General features: G+C 59.4%; 1 protein-coding gene across 1 annotated transcript; it reads right to left on the bottom strand.

Moving 5' to 3' along the window:
- Positions 1–476: 476 nt before the first annotated feature.
- ANKRD2 (ankyrin repeat domain 2) lies at positions 477–16290 on the bottom strand. The gene is made up of 9 exons (XM_074959535.1): positions 16126–16290; positions 13780–13893; positions 11547–11699; positions 11170–11277; positions 10430–10528; positions 9474–9572; positions 8971–9069; positions 901–999; positions 477–575 (listed from the first exon to the last, which is right to left on the bottom strand). Exons 1-9 carry the CDS (start codon positions 16183–16185, stop codon positions 477–479), a joined length of 930 nt encoding a protein of 309 aa, XP_074815636.1. The 5' UTR covers positions 16186–16290.
- Between the last annotated feature and the right edge of the window lie 523 nt (positions 16291–16813).

Below are 16813 nucleotides of genomic sequence, written 5' to 3'. Positions count from 1 at the left end.
CAGCACACACAGACGTGGCTGCAAGTGACTTGCAGGCTGGGGCTGTTTGTGCAAAGGGCCCCCCAAGTTAGAGGGTTGGGGTGACCCAGCTACTCACTGGTCTGGATTGTGCCTGGCATGTCACAGCAACGGAGGATCTGGCACTGAACAGAGCACTGTGGGGGCAGGATGCATAGGGCTGCCCCCTTCGGATGGGATTAACACAAGGAAAAAGAATCCAGACAGAAAATGGTGCAGCCCTGCCCAGCATCCCTCCCCTCAAGGGACGACTCGGGCCCAGCCGGGCACCGCCCTCCCCACCCCCGAGGGACGACACAGAACCAGCCAGGTAACACCTGCCCCTGCAGCCCACGTGCCCCATGCTCACTCCGGATACTGACTCTCGTTCACTGGGTTTTATTCCTAGATTCACACAGCTGGGAGTCGTGCAATGGGCCACGTTCCCATCCCCAGCCCAGCGTCCTTCCGCCCACCCCTCACGCTGAGGCCTCCGTCTCGCCAGGCTCCTGTGTCTCCAGTGCCTGCCGGGTGTCTGCCTGCCAGAGCTGCACCAGATCCGTGGGGGTCTTTCCTGCCTGTGAGGGGAGGGAGGAGGCAGAGAGTGAGATGAGCCAGTACCTCCTGCCCCATGCGATGGCAGCAGCAAGGAGCAGCCCAGCTGGGGCTGGGATGTGTGGGAGGTGCCATGACCTGCCACCCCTCTATGAACTGCAGACAGCTCAGGCTCCTGCTGTACGGCACTTCCGGTGAGCCCCTTCTCCCAGTGCCGGGGCTCTGCCCCCCAAGAAGGAGAGCTCCCGCTGGCGACAGAAGCTCTTACCTGCGCTGTGCGATCCCACCGCTGGGGCTGCCCCCTCCCCGCCCCCTCCAGCCCAGGCAGCAGCAGGGGGAGCTACTCACCAGGTTCTGGGCCATCATGTCCGCCCCGCACAGGATCAGCATCTTAATGATCTCGTAGCGGTTGAGCCGCACGGCGTCATGCAGCGCGCTGTCCCCCTCCTGCAAGGGACAGAGCGCACGGGCGTCACAGGGAACCCCCATCCTGCAGCCCCACCGTGGGAATGGCGCGGCTCCCCTCCCCCAAATGGAGCCCCGTCCGGCCTGGGGCAGGAACGCAGAGCCCCGAGCACGTGGCTCCCACCCCACACCCGGTGCCATGGGACGGCGAGGGAGAGAATGGCGGGGCTGGGCCCCCCAAGGGCAGCAGCACCCAGTCTGCACGGGGCCAGCACGGCTGGGGGGGGTGTATGCGTGGGAGGATGCGACGCTGGAGGGAACGGGGTGACCATTTAGAACGGTATCATACCAATATTACCACACTGCAGTGAATCCTAGACCAGATCTGCCATGTAAGGTATCAGCGAGAAAGGCTTGGGAACAGGGGACTGCAAACAGAAGTTTGTGGGAGGGCGACGTAATATAGTCGCTATGGTTAGGAAGGGCCAACACCAGTGCCAACGCTGCTCCTGTCTCCTCCACCTGCACCTGCATCCAGGCAGCGAACCTAACCATGGATGCCTCCACCCAGATCCTGGTGTGGACTTGCAGAGACCGTGGCGGGCGTTTCCCACTCTCAGAAAGCCATGCTGGGGGGACCATCCAGTGCGAAAGGTGCCTGCTGGTGGAATCTCTCAGGAAGCAGGGGGGAGAGCTACAGGAGGAGGTGGCTAGGCCAATGCGCATCCGTGCCCACAAGGAATTCATTGACAGTTTTCATACGGAGGCTTCCATGGCTGAGGACGCTATCCAGCTACAGAGGACTGCGCACACCGCCGGGGGAGGAGGATATGGCTCTGTCACAGGGAGGACACTGGCTGCTGGTGACTTCCGGCAGCAGGCTGTGCCCCATCCCTACTCCCAACCCACCCACCATGGTGATGGAAAACCGATATGCTGCCCTGGCAACGAGTGGTGAGGAATCACCCCCAAAGGTGGAGGAGGAGAAGCCATGTACCCCCAAGGCTGGGAGGATCACAGCCGCCACTCCCAAGAGGAAACGTAGGGTAGGGGTGATGGGAGCTGCTCTTCTGAGGGGGTCGGAGGCACCTATCTGTCGCCCTGACATGGCATCCCGGGAGGTATGCTGCCTGCCAGGGGCCTGTATCTGAGACGTTACGGAGGGATTGTCGAGGATCATCCGTCCCTCTGACTACTACCCCATGCTACTCATCCCTGTGGGCACAAATGATACTACGAGGTTTGACCCTCAGCAGATCAGAAGTGACTACAGGGCTCTGGGAGTAAGGGTGAGGGAGTTGGGAACGCAGGTGCTGTTCTCTTCAGTCAAGGGTAGGGGCCCAGGCAAAGACAGATGCATCCTGGAGGTGAATGCCTGGCTGCGAGGATGGTGTCGCCAGGAGGGCTTCGGCTTCCTTGATTACGGGTTGCTGTTTCAGGAAGAAGGATGCTAATCAGAGATAGGCAGACCCCATCGATGAAGGGGAAGAGCATTTTTGGCTACAGACTGGCTAACCTAGTGAGGAGGGCTTTACATTAAGTTTGAAAGGGGCAGGTGACCAAAGCCCACAGGTACATGAAGAACATGGAGACCTGGGAGAAGGTTCTCAATCTGGGGGGAGCATGGGCTGTTATAGCAGGGATAAAGGAGAGACAAGACAGAACTTGGGAGCGGAAATCAAATCAGTATCTGAGATGTCTGTATACTGATGCAAGAGGTATGGGAAATAAGCAGGAAGAATTCGAAATGCTAGTAAATAAACACAACTATGACCTAGTTGGCATCACGGAGACTTGGTGGGATAATACACATGACTGGAATATTGGTATAGAAGGGTACAGCGTGCTGAGGAAGGACAGGCAGGGAAAAGGGAGGAGACGTTGCCACAGATATTAGAAACCTACACACTTGGACTGAGGTTGAGATGGGAGCAGGAGACAGACTTGCTGAGAGGCTCTGGATAAGGACACGAGGGGTACAAACCAAGGGTGATGTCATGGTCGGGGTCTACTACAGACCAGCTAGCCAGGAACAAGAGGTGGGTGAGGCTTTTTTTAAACAACTAACAAAATCATCCAAAGCCAGGGACTTGGTGGTGATGGGGGACTTCAACACCCAGACATCTGCTGGGAAAAACAACACAGCAGGGCACAGAATCTCCAACAAGTTCTTGGAATGTGTTGGAGACAATTTTTTATTTCAGAAGGTGGAGACAGCTACTAGGGGAGAGGCTGTTCTAGATTTGATTTTGACAAATAGGGAGGAACTTGTGGAGAATTTGAAAGTGGAAGGCAGCTTAGCTGAAAGTGATCATGAAATGATCAGTTCATGATTCTAAGGAATGGTAGGAGGGAGAACAGCACAATAAAGACAATGGATTTCAAGAAGGCAGACTTAGCAAACTCAGGGAGTTGTAGGTCAGATCCCAGGGGAAGCAAGTCTAAGGGAAAAACAATAGAAGACAGTTGGCAGTTTTTCAAAGAGACATTATTAAGGGCACAAGAGAAAACTATCCCACTGTGTAGGAAAGACAGGAAGTCTGGCCAGAGACCACCCTGGCTTAACCAGGAGATCTTCATGATCTAAAACTCAGAAATAAGAGTCCTACAAAAAGTGGAAACTAGGTCTGTCATAAATATAAAGGGAAGGGAACCACCTTTCTGTATACAGTGCTATAAAATCCCTCCTGGCCAGAGGCAAAACCCTTTCACCTGTAAAGGGTTAAGAAGCTAAGATAACCTCACTGGCACCTGACCAAAATGACCAATGAGGAGACAAGATACTTTCAAATCTGGAGGCCGGGGGGGAACAAAGGGTTCTGTCTGTCTGTGTGATGCTTTTGCTGGGAACAGAACAGGAATGCAGGTCAGAACTCCTGTAAAGAGTCAGTAAGCAATCTAGTTAGATATGTGTTAGATTCTGTTTTGTTTAAATGGCTGATAAAATAAGTTGTGCTGAATGGAAAGTAGATTCCTGGTTTTGTGTCTTTTTGTAACTTAAGGTTTTGCCTAGAGGGATTCTCTATGTTTTGAATCTGATTACCCTGTAAGATATTTACCATCCTGATTTTACAGAGGTGATTCTTTTACTTTTTCTTTAATTAAAATTCTTCTTTTAAGAACCTGATTGCTTTTTCATTGTTCTTAAGATCCAAGGGTTTGGGTCTGTGTTCACCTATGCAAATTGGTGAGGATTTTTACCAAGCCTTCCCCAGGAAAGGGAGTGTAGGGCTTGGGGGGATATTTTGGGGGAAGATGTCTCCAGGTGGTCTCTTTCCCTGTTCTTTGTTTAACATGCTTGGTGGTGGCAGCATAGGGTTCAAGGACAAGGCAAAGTTTGTACCTTGAGGAAGTTTTTAACCTAAGCTGGTAAGAATAAGATTAGGGGGTCTTTCATGCAGGTCCCCACATCTGTACCCTAGAGTTCAGAGTGGGGAAGGAACCTTGACAAGGTCAAATTACAAAGGATGAATATAAACAAATAATACAAGTATGTAGGGACAAAATTGGAAAGGCCAAGGCACAACACAAGATCAAACTAGCTAGAGACATAAAGGATGACAAGAAAACATTCTACAAATACATTAGAAGCAAGAGGAAGACCAAGGACAGGGTAGGCCTGTTACTCAATGATGGGGGGAAAATAATAACAGAAATTGTAGAAATGGCAGAGGTGCTTAATGACTTCTTCATTTCAGTTTTCACCAAGAAGATTGGTGGTGATTGGACATCTAACCGTGAATGCTGGTGAAAATGAGGTCGGATCAGAATAGGCTAAAATAGGGAAAGAACAAGTTAAAAATTACTTCGACAAGTTAGATGTCTTCAAGTCACCAGGGCCTGATGAAATGCATCCTAGAATACTCAAGGAGCTGACTGAGGAGATATCTGAACCATTAGCGATTATCTTTGAAAAGTCATGGAAGGCGGGAGAGATTCCAGAGATTGGAAAAGGGCAAATCTAGTGCCCATCTACAAAAAGGGAAATAAGGACAACCCAGGGAATTACAGACCAATCAGCTTAACTTCAGTACCCAGAAAGATAATGGAGCAAATACTTAAGCAATCAATTTGCAAACATTTAGAAGATAATAAGGTGATAAGTAACAATCAGCATGGATTTGTCAAGAACAAATCATGTCAAACCAACCTGATCGCTTTCTTTGATGGGTTACAAGCCTTGTGGATGGAGGGAAGCGGTAGATGTGGTATATCTTAACTTTAGTAAAGCTTTTGATACTGTCCCTCATGACCGTCTCATAAACAAACTAGGGAAATGCAACCTAGATGGAGCTTGTCATAAATATAAAGGGAAGGCTAACCACCTTTAAATCCCTCCTGGCCAGAGGCAAAACCCTTTCACCTGTAAAGGGTTAAGAAGCTAGGATAACCTTGCTGGCACCTGACCAAAATGACCAATGAGGAGACAAGATACTTTCCAAGCTGGAGGGGGGGGAAACAAAGGTTCTCTCTGTCTGTGTGATGCTTTTGCCGGGACCAGAGCAGGAATGCAGGTCAGAACTCCTGCAAAGGGTTAGTAAGCAATCTAGTTAGATATGCGTTAGAGTCTGTTTTGTTTAAATGGCTGATAAAATAAGTTGTGCTGAATGGAATGTATATTCCTGTTTTTGTGTCTTTTTGTAACTGAAGGTTTAGCCTAGAGGGATTCTCTATGTTTTGAATCTGATTACCCTGTAAGATATTTACCATCCTGATTTTACAGAGATGATTCTTTTACCTTTTCTTTAATTGAAATTCTTCTTTTAAGATCCTGATTGCTTTTTCATTGTTCTTAAGATCCAAGGGTTTGGGTCTGTGTTCACCTATGCAAATTGGTGAGGATTTTTATCAAGCCTTCCCCAGGAAAGGGGGTGTAGGGCTTGGGGGGATATTTTGGGGGAGAGATGTTTCCAAGTGGGCACTTCCCCTGTTCTTTGTGTAACACTTTGGTGGTGGCAGCATTTAACCTAAGCTGGTAAGAATAAGCTTAGGGGGTCTCTCATGCAGGCCCCCACATCTGTACCGTAGTGTTCAGAGTGGGGAAGGAACCTTGACAGAGCTACTATAAGGTGGGTGCATAACTGGTTGGAAAACCGTTCCCAGAGAGTAGTTATCCATGGTTCACATTCATGCTGGAAGGGCATAACGAGTGGGGTCCCACAGGGATCGGTTCTGGGTCCAGTTCTGTTCAATATCTTCATCAATATAGAGTACACTTATAAAGTTTGCGGATGATACTAAGCTGGGAGGGGTTGCAAGTGCTTTAGAGGATAGGATTAAAATTCAAAATGATCTGGACAAACTGGAGGAATGGTCTGAAGTAAATAGGATGAAATTCAATACGGACAAATGCAAAGTACTCCACGTAGGAAGGAACAATCAGTTGCACACATACCAAATGGGAAATGACTGCCTAGGAAGGAGTACTGCAGAAAGGGATCTGAGGGTCATAGTGGACCACAAGCTAAATATGAGTCAACAGTGTAAGGCTGTTGCAAAAAAAGCGAACATCGTTCTGGGATTTTTTTAGCAGGAGTGTTGTACACAAGAAGTAATTCTTCCGCTCTACTCCGCACTCATTAGGCCTCAACTGGAGCATTGTGTGCAGTTCTGGGCACCACATTTCAGGAAAGATGTGGACAAACTGGAGAGGGTCCAGAGAAGAGCAACAAAAATGATTAAAGGTCTAGAAAACATGAGCTCTGAGGGAAGACGGAAAAAATTGGGTTTGTTTAGTCTGGTGAAGAGAAGACTGAGAGGGGACATGAGAACAGTTTTCAAGTATGTAAAAGGTTGTTACAAGGAGGAGGGAGAAGAATTCTTCTCCTTAACCTCTGAGGCTAGGACGAGAAGCAATGGGCTTAAATTGCAGCAAGGGAGGTTTAGGTTGGACATTAGGAAAAACTTCCTAACTGTCAGCGCGGTTAAGCCCTGGGATAAATTGCCTAGGGAGGTTGTGGTGTCTCGGAGTCCCCTGGCGATGCTCTGGAACTGCTCCCTACGAAGCCAGGCAGGACTCTGGGGAAGTCTCCTTTCTGTGAGCAGCCTGTCTGCAGGACACACAGCTCACCCAGCTTCCACCTTCCTGGGTCTGACCTCGGAGCATTCAGCATCCTCTGCCCCTCCGTGCGCTTCCCACCGCGAGTCCGCCCAGACGGGGCTCCTGGGGAAGCCAGAGGGTCCTGCCCCCCAACTCCGCAGTCAGACGGGACTCTCAGCCAGCCAGGAAAACAGAGGTTTATTAGACGACAGGGACATGTTCTAACACAGAGCTTGTAGGTGCAGAGAACCGGACCCCTCAGCCGGGTCCATTTTGGGGGGCAGTGAGTCAGACAACCACGTCTGCACTTCACTCCATGTCCCAGCCAGCCCCCAACTGACTCCCCCTCCAGCCCCTCCTCCTCTGGGCTTTGTCCCTTTCCCGGGCCAGGAGGTCACCTGATTCCTTTGCTCTCCAACCCTTTAGCTCTCACCTTGGAGGGGGGAAGGCCCAGGCCATCAGTTGCCAGGAAACAGGGTGTCGGCCATTGTCTGTGTCCAGACCCCTGCACACACCTGCCCTCTAGAGCTCTGCAATGATCATACACCCTTATCCCACCACCGAGATACTTAAGAACTGCCTAGGGGAAACTGAGGCACCCCCACAACATTCAGAGGAAACATTAAGAACAGTCCCGCTTCGTCACATGTGGAATCTCCATCAGTTGAGATTTTTAAGAGCAGGCTGGACAAACACCTGTCAGGAATGGTCTAGATAATTAGTCCTGCCACGAGTGCAGGGGACTGGACCAGACAACCTCTCGAGGTCCCTTCCAGTTCTATGATTCGCTAAGCATGATAAACTTTGTTTATATGTTGGTATCACCTTTGTACCGTGAGTTATAAGTGTGTGCTATATCTATATGTCCAACCTGTGCTGGGCCTGGCTGACACCCCCAGACAGACTGGCATCAGCACTATCCAGCCTGCTGGATGGCCCATCAAGAGCAATCAGCTGAACAATGAGCCCACTGAGAGAAGCCAGGGTCTACACGGATGAGCCAGCAGGACAGGTAGGGACATGCCTGTGCACAGGGGACTCCAAGAGCTTTTCCATGCCCATGTGCTGCGAGCTTGTGTCTGGGACAAAGGATGTACAAGCCACGTGGCAAAGGACATAAAAGGCAGCTGCATCTTCTCCATTTCGTCTTCAATCCTGCTTCCCACCTCTGGAGCAACTTCTCTACAAACTGAGGCTCTGAACAAAGGACTGACTGAGCCATCCAAGCTCTGGGTGTGTTCCAGAGGGACTGTACAAGCCAGCAAACTCACCAAGGCTGCTAAGAACCCGATCTATGGACTCTGAAGTCGTACGTATGGATCTGACTGCTTTGATCATTGAACAACTCTTTTCCCGTTCTTTTTGTTTGTAATAAACCTTTAGTTTTAGGTTTAAAGGCTTGGCTGGCAGCATGGGATTGTGGGTCAGATCCAAACCAGTGTTGCTCTGGGAACGTGGTGGCTGGCCCTTCTGGGTTCAGAAGGACATTTTGTATAAGTAAGCAGTGTTTCTAAGGTTTCAGAGTAGCGGCCGTGTTAGTCTGTATGCGCAAAAAGAAAAGGAGGACTTGTGGCACCTTAGAGACTAACCCATTTATTTGAGCATAAGCTTTCGTGAGCTACAGCTCACTTCATCGGATGCAGAGTTTCTAAGTAATTTCTCACTTTACTGAACCAGTTTGCTGATTGGGAGCCAGAGAACTGGAATGCAATAAAGGGTCCTGGGTGATTTCTTTTTTCAGCTTCTTGATAACTAGTGGGGGGATTCAGGAGCACAGTCTGGGACTGGTTGGTGAATCTAACTTCGGTGTGAACCACCAGTTTGGGGGGAATCTGCTCCCCTTTTGCAGCCTGCTCTGACCTCAGCATTTTCAGTGTGGGCTGCTCTAGAAACCCCAGTCACAGGGGGGTGGGGGGATGCACACCTGGTGCTAGACACCCATGGGTACGGGCACTGCTGCTTGGGGCTCTTACCCTGTCCCGGGAGTTGACATCCACCCCTGTGTTGATCAGATGCTCCACGATATCAGTCTGCCCAGTGCGGGTCGCCACATGCAGGGGGGTGCTCATGAGCTGAGTACGGCAAAGGGGGGGCACCTGCCATTAGCTCCCCGCTGGTTTAAAATAATTAATCCAGACAGCCAAATGCTGTAGCCTCATTGCTACCCCCCATCTCTGCCCCCCACCCTACTCACCTGCCACAACCCTGCCCCCACCCCGCATCCACCCACCTCAGCCCTGCCCCCTTACTTCTCCCTCACCTCTACCCACCCACCACAGCCCTGCTCGCACCGCACACCCATTGCCCCCCACAGCCACAGCCCTGCCCCGCCATTCACCCACCTCGGCCCTGCCCCCCGATACATACTGCCAGACAGTCCCCCTCCACCACTACCCTCCCGTCTCCTGCCACTGCTCTATGCCAGCCATAGCTCTCCCTGCCCTGCCCAGTGCTGCCATGGCCCCCCAACCCCCACCTTATCTTTCAGGTTGAGGTCAGCGCCCCGGTCCTGCAGAAGCTTCACGGCGTCCAGGTGCCCCCCCCGGCAGGCCCAGTGCACGGCCGTGCAGTCCAGCTGCACAACCAAGAGACTCCGGTCAGGACGGTAGCAGCAACACCCGCACCCCCGGCTCCCCGCCCTGCGCCCCACACTGCCCACCCTCCAGTCCCTCCGCCAGCGGGTGGCGCTTACCCCCCCTGCCCAGGAGCCAAAGGGGTTCGGGGTGGGGGAGGGGGAGCAGAAAGAGCCCAGCAGCTCAGGGCAGGGGTGGTGCTTGGGGGGGGGTTGTGGGGGCTATAGCCCCCCCCAACATTTGCCTTAGCCCCCCAGCTCTGAAGGCAGAGCAGAGATTGGTGGCTGCCGGCAGGCGCCCAGCTCCAGCAGCAGTGTGGGAGTAAGTCCGGGCGGGGCCGGGGAGCCAGAGAGCAGCCCCTGCCCGTGCCCCTGCCCGTGGGGCGCAGCGTGCCCATCCCCTGGAACTGCAGGAGCAGCTGCACTGCACTGGGGGATGTGGGGTAGGGGGCTGGATGCTCCACCCCCTCCAGCGGCTGGAGAAGTCCCTGCAGTGGGGCAGTATGTGCATGGGCAGCAGCCCGGGGTCAGCCTCGCACGCTGGTTTGGGGGTCTGAGTCAAGGTGTGAACAGTCGGGGTTGGCGTCACCACGTCTCCCATGGTCCCTGCACCAGCTGTGCAGAGGAAGGGGTGTATGCCGTGCAGTAGCAGCGTGGTGCAGCCTGCACCCAGGAAGGGCTCCCCTGGGCTGCAGTGGCTGGGTCTGTCCGGCCGCCCCACATCCTCCGCCCCACTGCGGCTCCTCTGATGCCCCCTGATCCTGGATGGATTGGCCGGAGTGCAGACCTGGTGCCAGTCCCGGTGCCGCCCAAACTGAGCACATCACTGCTTCACGGGCAGGGAGAGCACCCCGTCTCACCCGGTCTCGGAAGTCCACGGTGGCACCGTGGTCCAGCAGCCTCTCCAGGATCTCCATGTGCCCTTCCAGCGAGGCGCGGTGCAAGGCCGTCCGGTGGAACTGGGGCAGGAGGCAGAAAAGACGTAGGTGTCAAAAGGACTCCCAGCCAGCACTGCTGCACCACCCTGGGCAGCCACGGCCACCAGCCCTCCCAAGAGCAAGCCACGGGTCTCACCCCAGGGAGTCTGTTCCTGGGCATGTCCGGGGTCGGCTGGGCGAGGCACCGTCTCCAGGGAGGATGGCTTTCTCCGGGAGGTGCCTGGGAAGAGGGGGTGCCCCAGCCCAGCCATCCAAGGTCCATCTGGGGAAGGCTTGACCCCTGGTATCTAAGTGCCAACAGACCCAGATTAACCAGCATGCCCTCGGTGCCCTGGCACAGGGCTCCCATCTCAAGGGCCCCCCCCGACCACCGGATTTGGGCGAGTGGCGTTGCAACCTGGCACACTGGGTCACAGCACAACTCAGGTTTCGACTCGACAGCCCTTCATCAAGGGGGGACTGGGCCAGATTGTGGCCCCCCCCCAGTTTCCATAGTCCTCAGGGCCCCAGCGTTCTCGACTCCAGCACTGGATGCCCAAGGGGGCTGTTGCGGGGCTGGGCTGGCTGTGGGGGTGGAGGGGCCTGGGCTGGGCACTGCCCCCTTGCTGGAGCCTGCTTGCACAGGTTTGCCGGGGGGGGGGCGAGGGATGGGGGGGCGTTACCTCGTCACAGGTGTCAGGGGAGCCCCCGTCCCCCAGGAACGTCTCAATGACACGAATCTTGCCCTGCACAGCTGCCCTCAGGAACGTCTCCTCCTCCACGGGGCCCACCTGCAGGGTGGATGGGACAGCAGCTCAAGGGGTCTGTGTGCCCCATGTGGGGAGCTCCACGAACCTGGCCCCAGAGCCCCTGCCCCACAGGGGAGGATGCCAGCTCCATGGCCCTCGCCCCAGAGCCCCTGCCCCAGAGGTGCTCTGACTGGGAGGGGGCTTTTCTGTGGGGTGGCCACCATCTTGGTCAACAACAGGGATCTGCTGGGCCCCCCAGCCAGGCTGGCACAGACCCACATCCTCCCGGGACCCTTCCCGTCCCCCCTTACAATCTCCTCGGACTCCGGCTTGGGCTCCGGCACCGCCTTCTCCACCCTGCGCTTCCGGCGCGTCTTGCGCAGCTCGAAGAGGTACTGGATGCCGCCCACGTGGATGATCTCCCGGCGCAGGTCCAGCGAGCTCTTCCGCTCCCGCCCCTGGCCCTGTGGAGACAGGGCAGAGCCACGCTGGAGCCTCTGGGGAGAGCCCTGCCAGGGCACCGGACTCCTGGGTCCCTCCCTGGCAGCGCCCGTTCCCTGGCTTTAAACAAGCAGGATGTGGGATACCCCCAACCTGTCCCCCCCACAGACTCCCTGGTCCCCATCTGCCTGGCCCCTGGTCCTGACCCCCAACCCTCTCCACAGACCCCCTGGTCCTGACCCCCATCTGCCTGGCCCCTGGTCCTGATCCCCAACCCTCCGCACAGACCCCCTGATCCTGACCCCCAACCCACCCCCCACAGATCTCCTGACTCCCAACTGCCTGGCCCTTCCCTGGCCTCTTAACAATCACCCTGTAACAACATGGGGGGTTTTCTTGGTTGTTCCTTGTTTCCAAGGGGGGGCTTTCTGGGTTGCATGCAGAGGGGGTGGGAAGCGGTGTTATTGGTTTAACGAGGGGATGGGAGAGGGAGTTTGTTGTTCCAGAGGACCGGCCAGAGAACGGGGGACCCAGCCGATGGCCTGGAGCATGGAGACCCCAGCGACTGGCGACCTGGGCCAGCGGGAGAACAAGGGCTGTGAAGAGAGAACCCCCGGGACCTGACCAGCTGGTCCAGCCAGAGGGGCGAGAGGGCAGACAGAGAAGAGGGGGCCCAGGCGACCCTGTTTCCTGTTTACCTGGAGAGAAGACAATGGACAGAGGGGAGCTTGGGGCCGGTGCTATCAGATGCCCAGCTGGGCAGCAGGGGGGCTCGGGGCTGGAGGGAGGGAGCAGGCAGAGCCCCCCTGGGTGCTGGGAGACTTGGATGTCCTGTGCTGAGGGAGGCCAGGCCTGAGGTCCTGAGAGTTTCCTGGGCTGTGTTCAATGCTCAATAAACCTCCTGTTTTACACTGGCTGAGAGTCGCTCCGGTGTAGAGAGCAAGGGGAATCGTCCCCGTTGGGGGGTGGAGGCTCTGGGGGGTCCAGAGTGAGGGGACTCCCCGAAGGGGCCCACGGCAGAGACAGGGGTGCTAAAGCTCCGAGAGATGCGGATCCAGGAGGCGAAGGGCCTTAACCCCGACAGAGAGTGGACCCCCGGGAGAAGGGCTGTCTCACTGAAAAGGGCACCCTGCCACGGACCACATGGGGCCAAGAGTGGGCACGATCGGTGAGTCCGTGACACCCAACACCTGGCCCCTCAACAATCCCTCAGCCCTGACCCCTCCCAGAATGCCTGCTCCAGCCCCCAACCAGGAAACCCCCGCACCATCACACACTGCCCAGCCCCCAACGGCCGACCCCCCCCATCACAGACTGCCCGACCCCAGTCCAAGCAGAGGGAAGCCACGTGGGGCAGCGCTGCCATCTGTGTTTAACAGCTGGCCTGGGCCAGGTGTCTGGCAGGCTGCCGAGGGGGTTCCTGCCCAGCACCCCGGGGGCAGTGAGCCAGGGGCCTGGTGCTGGCCCTGTGCCCCACACTCCATGGGGGGTGGGGAATGGATTCAAGGTGCAGAGACCAGCCCCAGCCAGCCAGGCCTGTTGGGGGCATCAGCCTAGAACAGCCCAGCCCAGCCCCGCTCCTGTGCTGGGCTCCCGGTGGGGCTCTGCACGCACAGGGGCTGCCCACACGGCCTCAGTGCAGGGGCAGGGCCCCCACACAGCACTGCCAGCCTGCCCCCGGGTCTGGCCGGCCCCTGCCCCTCATGCCGCTGGCTGGGCCCTCTGGCTGGGGCTGCCTCCCGAATACCGTAGGTTCCCCCTCTGCACCACGTTGGCCCCGCTCCATCTGGCCTGGACCCAGCCTGCAGCTCCGGACACGGGTGCCCAGGGGGAGGTGACGAGCCCAGACGTGGGGCCAGTTCCCTGCTGACCCCCAGTGCCAGTGCAGGCAGCGTGTGGTGGGGGCCGCAGCCAGGGTAACCCCTCAGTGCCCAGCCCTGCACCTTCCTGGCACAGTCTGATGGGCGGGGCTGGGGCAGGGAAGGGTTAACAGTGCAAGCCAGACGCGGAGTGGGGGGCTGCAGGGCTCGCTGTGCTGGTGGGGGGTGAGGCTGCCAGGGTCTGGCTGTGATGCCCCTGGCAGGGCAGGCCAAGCCCGCGTACCTTGAGCCCCTCGATGCCCCAGTGAACGGGGCCACGGCGCTTCTCGTCCTCCAGCTCCGGCGTGTCCATTCTCGCCACCGCCGGCGGCATCTCGGGGGCCTGGCTCTTGCGCCGCTGTGAAGCCAAGCAGAGAAGCCGGCAGGGTGAGGGCCAGGCCCCGGCCTGCCCCCCCACCCCCCTCAGGACTCCGTCCCCTGCCTCCCTTGGCATTCGGCCCAGGCCCCCTCCCGCCACAGCCCCGGTACCCACATGGGCACTGCACGTGCACGGGGTTTAGCCTGAGTTGCCAAGGGCAACAGCTTAATCTCTGGGCACTTCCAGCCCTGGCCCCTCAGGGGCCCCCAGCTCTGGCCCCATAACAGACCAGGAGGTGGTCCTGGCGTCCTCATGGACACGCCCCATTGATCTGGGTCTGCTCACTCCCTGTGGCCAGCCCCAAAGGCTCGTCTCCCCGAGGGCCCCTCCCAGGATCCCCCAGGCCTGGGGCCCACCCCGAGCAGGGGCGACCCCATGCCTGCACTTGCCATGGGACTGACTCCCCCCGCACTGCACCCCACACCCCATGCTGGTGCCCTGTACCCCACACCCTCCCATTTCAAGAGCGTCCGAACGCCCTACCTGGGGCAGGGCCTTACGGCCTCCCTGCCCACCGCATGGCACGCGCCCAGCATCAGCCCTGCACGGGGTGCCCGGCCCCTGGCTGCCCGCCGACCACAGGCCCAGGCACGGGGCCAGCGCAGACTGAGGCCTTTCCCCAGTCGGTGAGTCTGGGCGGTTACCGAACCCTGGCGCCCTGAGCCCATGGTGATGGGCGCAGGTTCGGGTGTAGGCAACCAATGGTAATGCAGCCCTGCGGAGAGCCTGGCCCCTGGGGCCCAGCCCCGCTCCAGGTGCCCCCCCGTTACCCCCATCCCAGCCCCACTCCAGGCGCCCCCCTGTCATCCCCAGCCCAGCCTCGCTCCAGGCGCCCCCCGTCACCCCTAGCCCAGCCCCGCTCCAGGAGCTCCCCGTCGCCCCCAGCCCAGCCCCGCTCCAGGCACCCCCGTCACCCCCAGCCCAGCCCCACTCCAGGAGCTCCCCGTCGCCCCCAGCCCAGCCCCACTCCAGGCGCCCCCCTGTCATCCCCAGCCCAGCCCCTCTCTAGGCGCCCCGCCGTCGCCCCCAGCCCAGCCCCGCTCCAGGCGCCCCCCGTCACCCCCAGCCCAGCCCCTCTCCAGGAGCTCCCCGTCGCCCCCAGCCCAGCCCCGCTCCAGGCGCCCCCCTGTCACCCCCAGCCCAGCCCCGCTCCAGGAGCTCCCCGTCGCCCCCAGCCCAGCCCCGCTCCAGGCACCCCCGTCACCCCCAGCCCAGCCCCGCTCCAGGCGCCCCCCCGTCACCCCCAGCCCAGCCCCGCTCCAGGAGCTCCCCGTCGCCCCCAGCCCAGCCCCGCTCCAGGCGCCCCCCCGTCACCCCCAGCCCAGCCCCGCTCCAGGAGCTCCCCGTCACCCCCAGCCCAGCCCTGCTCCAGGCACCCCCCCGTCACCCCCAGCCCAGCCCCGCTCCAGGCGCCCCCCCGTCACCCCCAGCCCAGCCCCTCTCCAGGAGCTCCCCGTCACCCCCAGCCCAGCCCCGCTCCAGGCACCCCCGTCACCCCCAGCCCAGCCCCGCTCCAGGCGCCCCCCCGTCGCCCCCAGCCAAGCCCCTCTCCAGGAGCTCCCCGTCACCCCCAGCCCAGCCCCGCTCCAGGCACCCCCGTCACCCCCAGCCCAGCCCCGCTCCAGGCGCCCCCCCGTCGCCCCCAGCCAAGCCCCTCTCCAGGCACCCCCCCGTCACCCCCAGCCCAGCCCCGCTCCAGGCACCCCCGTCATCCCCAGCCCAGCCCCGCTCCAGGCGCCCCCCCGTCACCCCCAGCCCAGCCCCGCTCCAGGCGCCCCCCTGTCACCCCCAGCCCAGCCCCGCTCCAGGCGCCCCCCCGTCGCCCCCAGCCCAGCCCCTCTCCAGGAGCTCCCCGTCGCCCCCAGCCCAGCCCCGCTCCAGGCACCCCCCCATCACCCCCAGCCCAGCCCCGCTCCAGGCGCCCCGCCGTCGCCCCCAGCCCAGCCCCGCTCCAGGCACCCCTGTCACCCCCAGCCCAGCCCCGCTCCAGGCGCCCCCCCGTCACCCCCAGCCCAGCCCCGCTCCAGGCGCCCCCCCGTCACCCCCAGCCCAGCCCCGCTCCAGGCGCCGCCCATGACCCCCAGCCCAGCCCCGCTCCAGGCACCCCCGTCACCCCCAGCCCAGCCCCGCTCCAGGCGCCCCCCTGTCACCCCCAGCCCAGCCCCACTCCACGCCCCCTTTGCCCTCCAGCTCGCTCACCCAGGGTCTCACCTCCTGCTCCTCCAGCTTCTGGTCAACCAGCTCTGTGGCCCACTTCACGCCCTGCTCCATGGGTGCCCAGGCCAGCAGCTCCTCTCCCGGGCAGGGACGCTGGCTGTGCCCTGGGGCCGCCTGGGGCCCCGTGCGAGCGCACGCTGGGGTGGGGGGCTCCGTGGCTCCCGTGGTTTATGCACTGCCGCTCCTCCGCCCCAAGGCCCCAGGGAGCCAACACGTGCCCGGCCCACGCGACCCGGGAGCCTTTGTCATGAGCTCACCCGGCTGCATTCTCAGCCCTGTTGCCCGGGGTCACCTTCACCCAGCGCCTGGCCCCGGTGCCGTGCCCCACCCGCTGGGCCGCGCAGAGGGGGACTGGGTGCTGCTCTGTGGGGAGCGGGAGACTCCTGGGCAGGCCGGGTCGCACAGGGGGCTCTGTGGGGTGGGGGCCTTGGCTGGCCCTGTGCCAGGACCCCCAGCAGTCTGGGCAGGGGGGCACTTTGTTCCGTTCCCACACCTGACCTGACGTCGCTCCCCCCAGCCAGAGCCCCCCGGACCCAGGGGTTATTTCCGTGTGACGGGGCCAGCTCCACGGTGCCCTGGGTGCCCCGCAGCCGCCGGCTGCCCCAGGCGGGCGCCACGTGAGAACGGGCAGCGTCTGTCCCCCTGGGCCCGGCTGGGGGGCCGGGGATGCTTTGGCTGCTTT

Source organism: Natator depressus, chromosome 7 (assembly GCF_965152275.1).
Source record: "Natator depressus isolate rNatDep1 chromosome 7, rNatDep2.hap1, whole genome shotgun sequence".
NCBI lineage: Eukaryota > Metazoa > Chordata > Testudines > Cheloniidae > Natator > Natator depressus.
Note: the sequence above shows the minus strand (reverse complement) of the source record. Positions and strands in the feature narration are given on the sequence as shown.

Excerpts from the sequence above, each read along its gene's own strand:
- ANKRD2 (XM_074959535.1), bottom strand. The coding sequence starts at position 16,185 with ATGGAGCAGGGCGTGAAGTGGGCCACAGAGCTGGTTGACCAGAAGCTG. Across the intron at positions 11,278-11,546 it reads AGCCGGAGTCCGAGGAGATT|GTGGGCCCCGTGGAGGAGGA; the intron begins GTAAGGGGGGAC and ends TCCACCCTGCAG. Across the intron at positions 1,000-8,970 it reads ATGTCAACTCCCGGGACAGG|GAGGGGGACAGCGCGCTGCA; the intron begins GTAAGAGCCCCA and ends TGTCCCTTGCAG.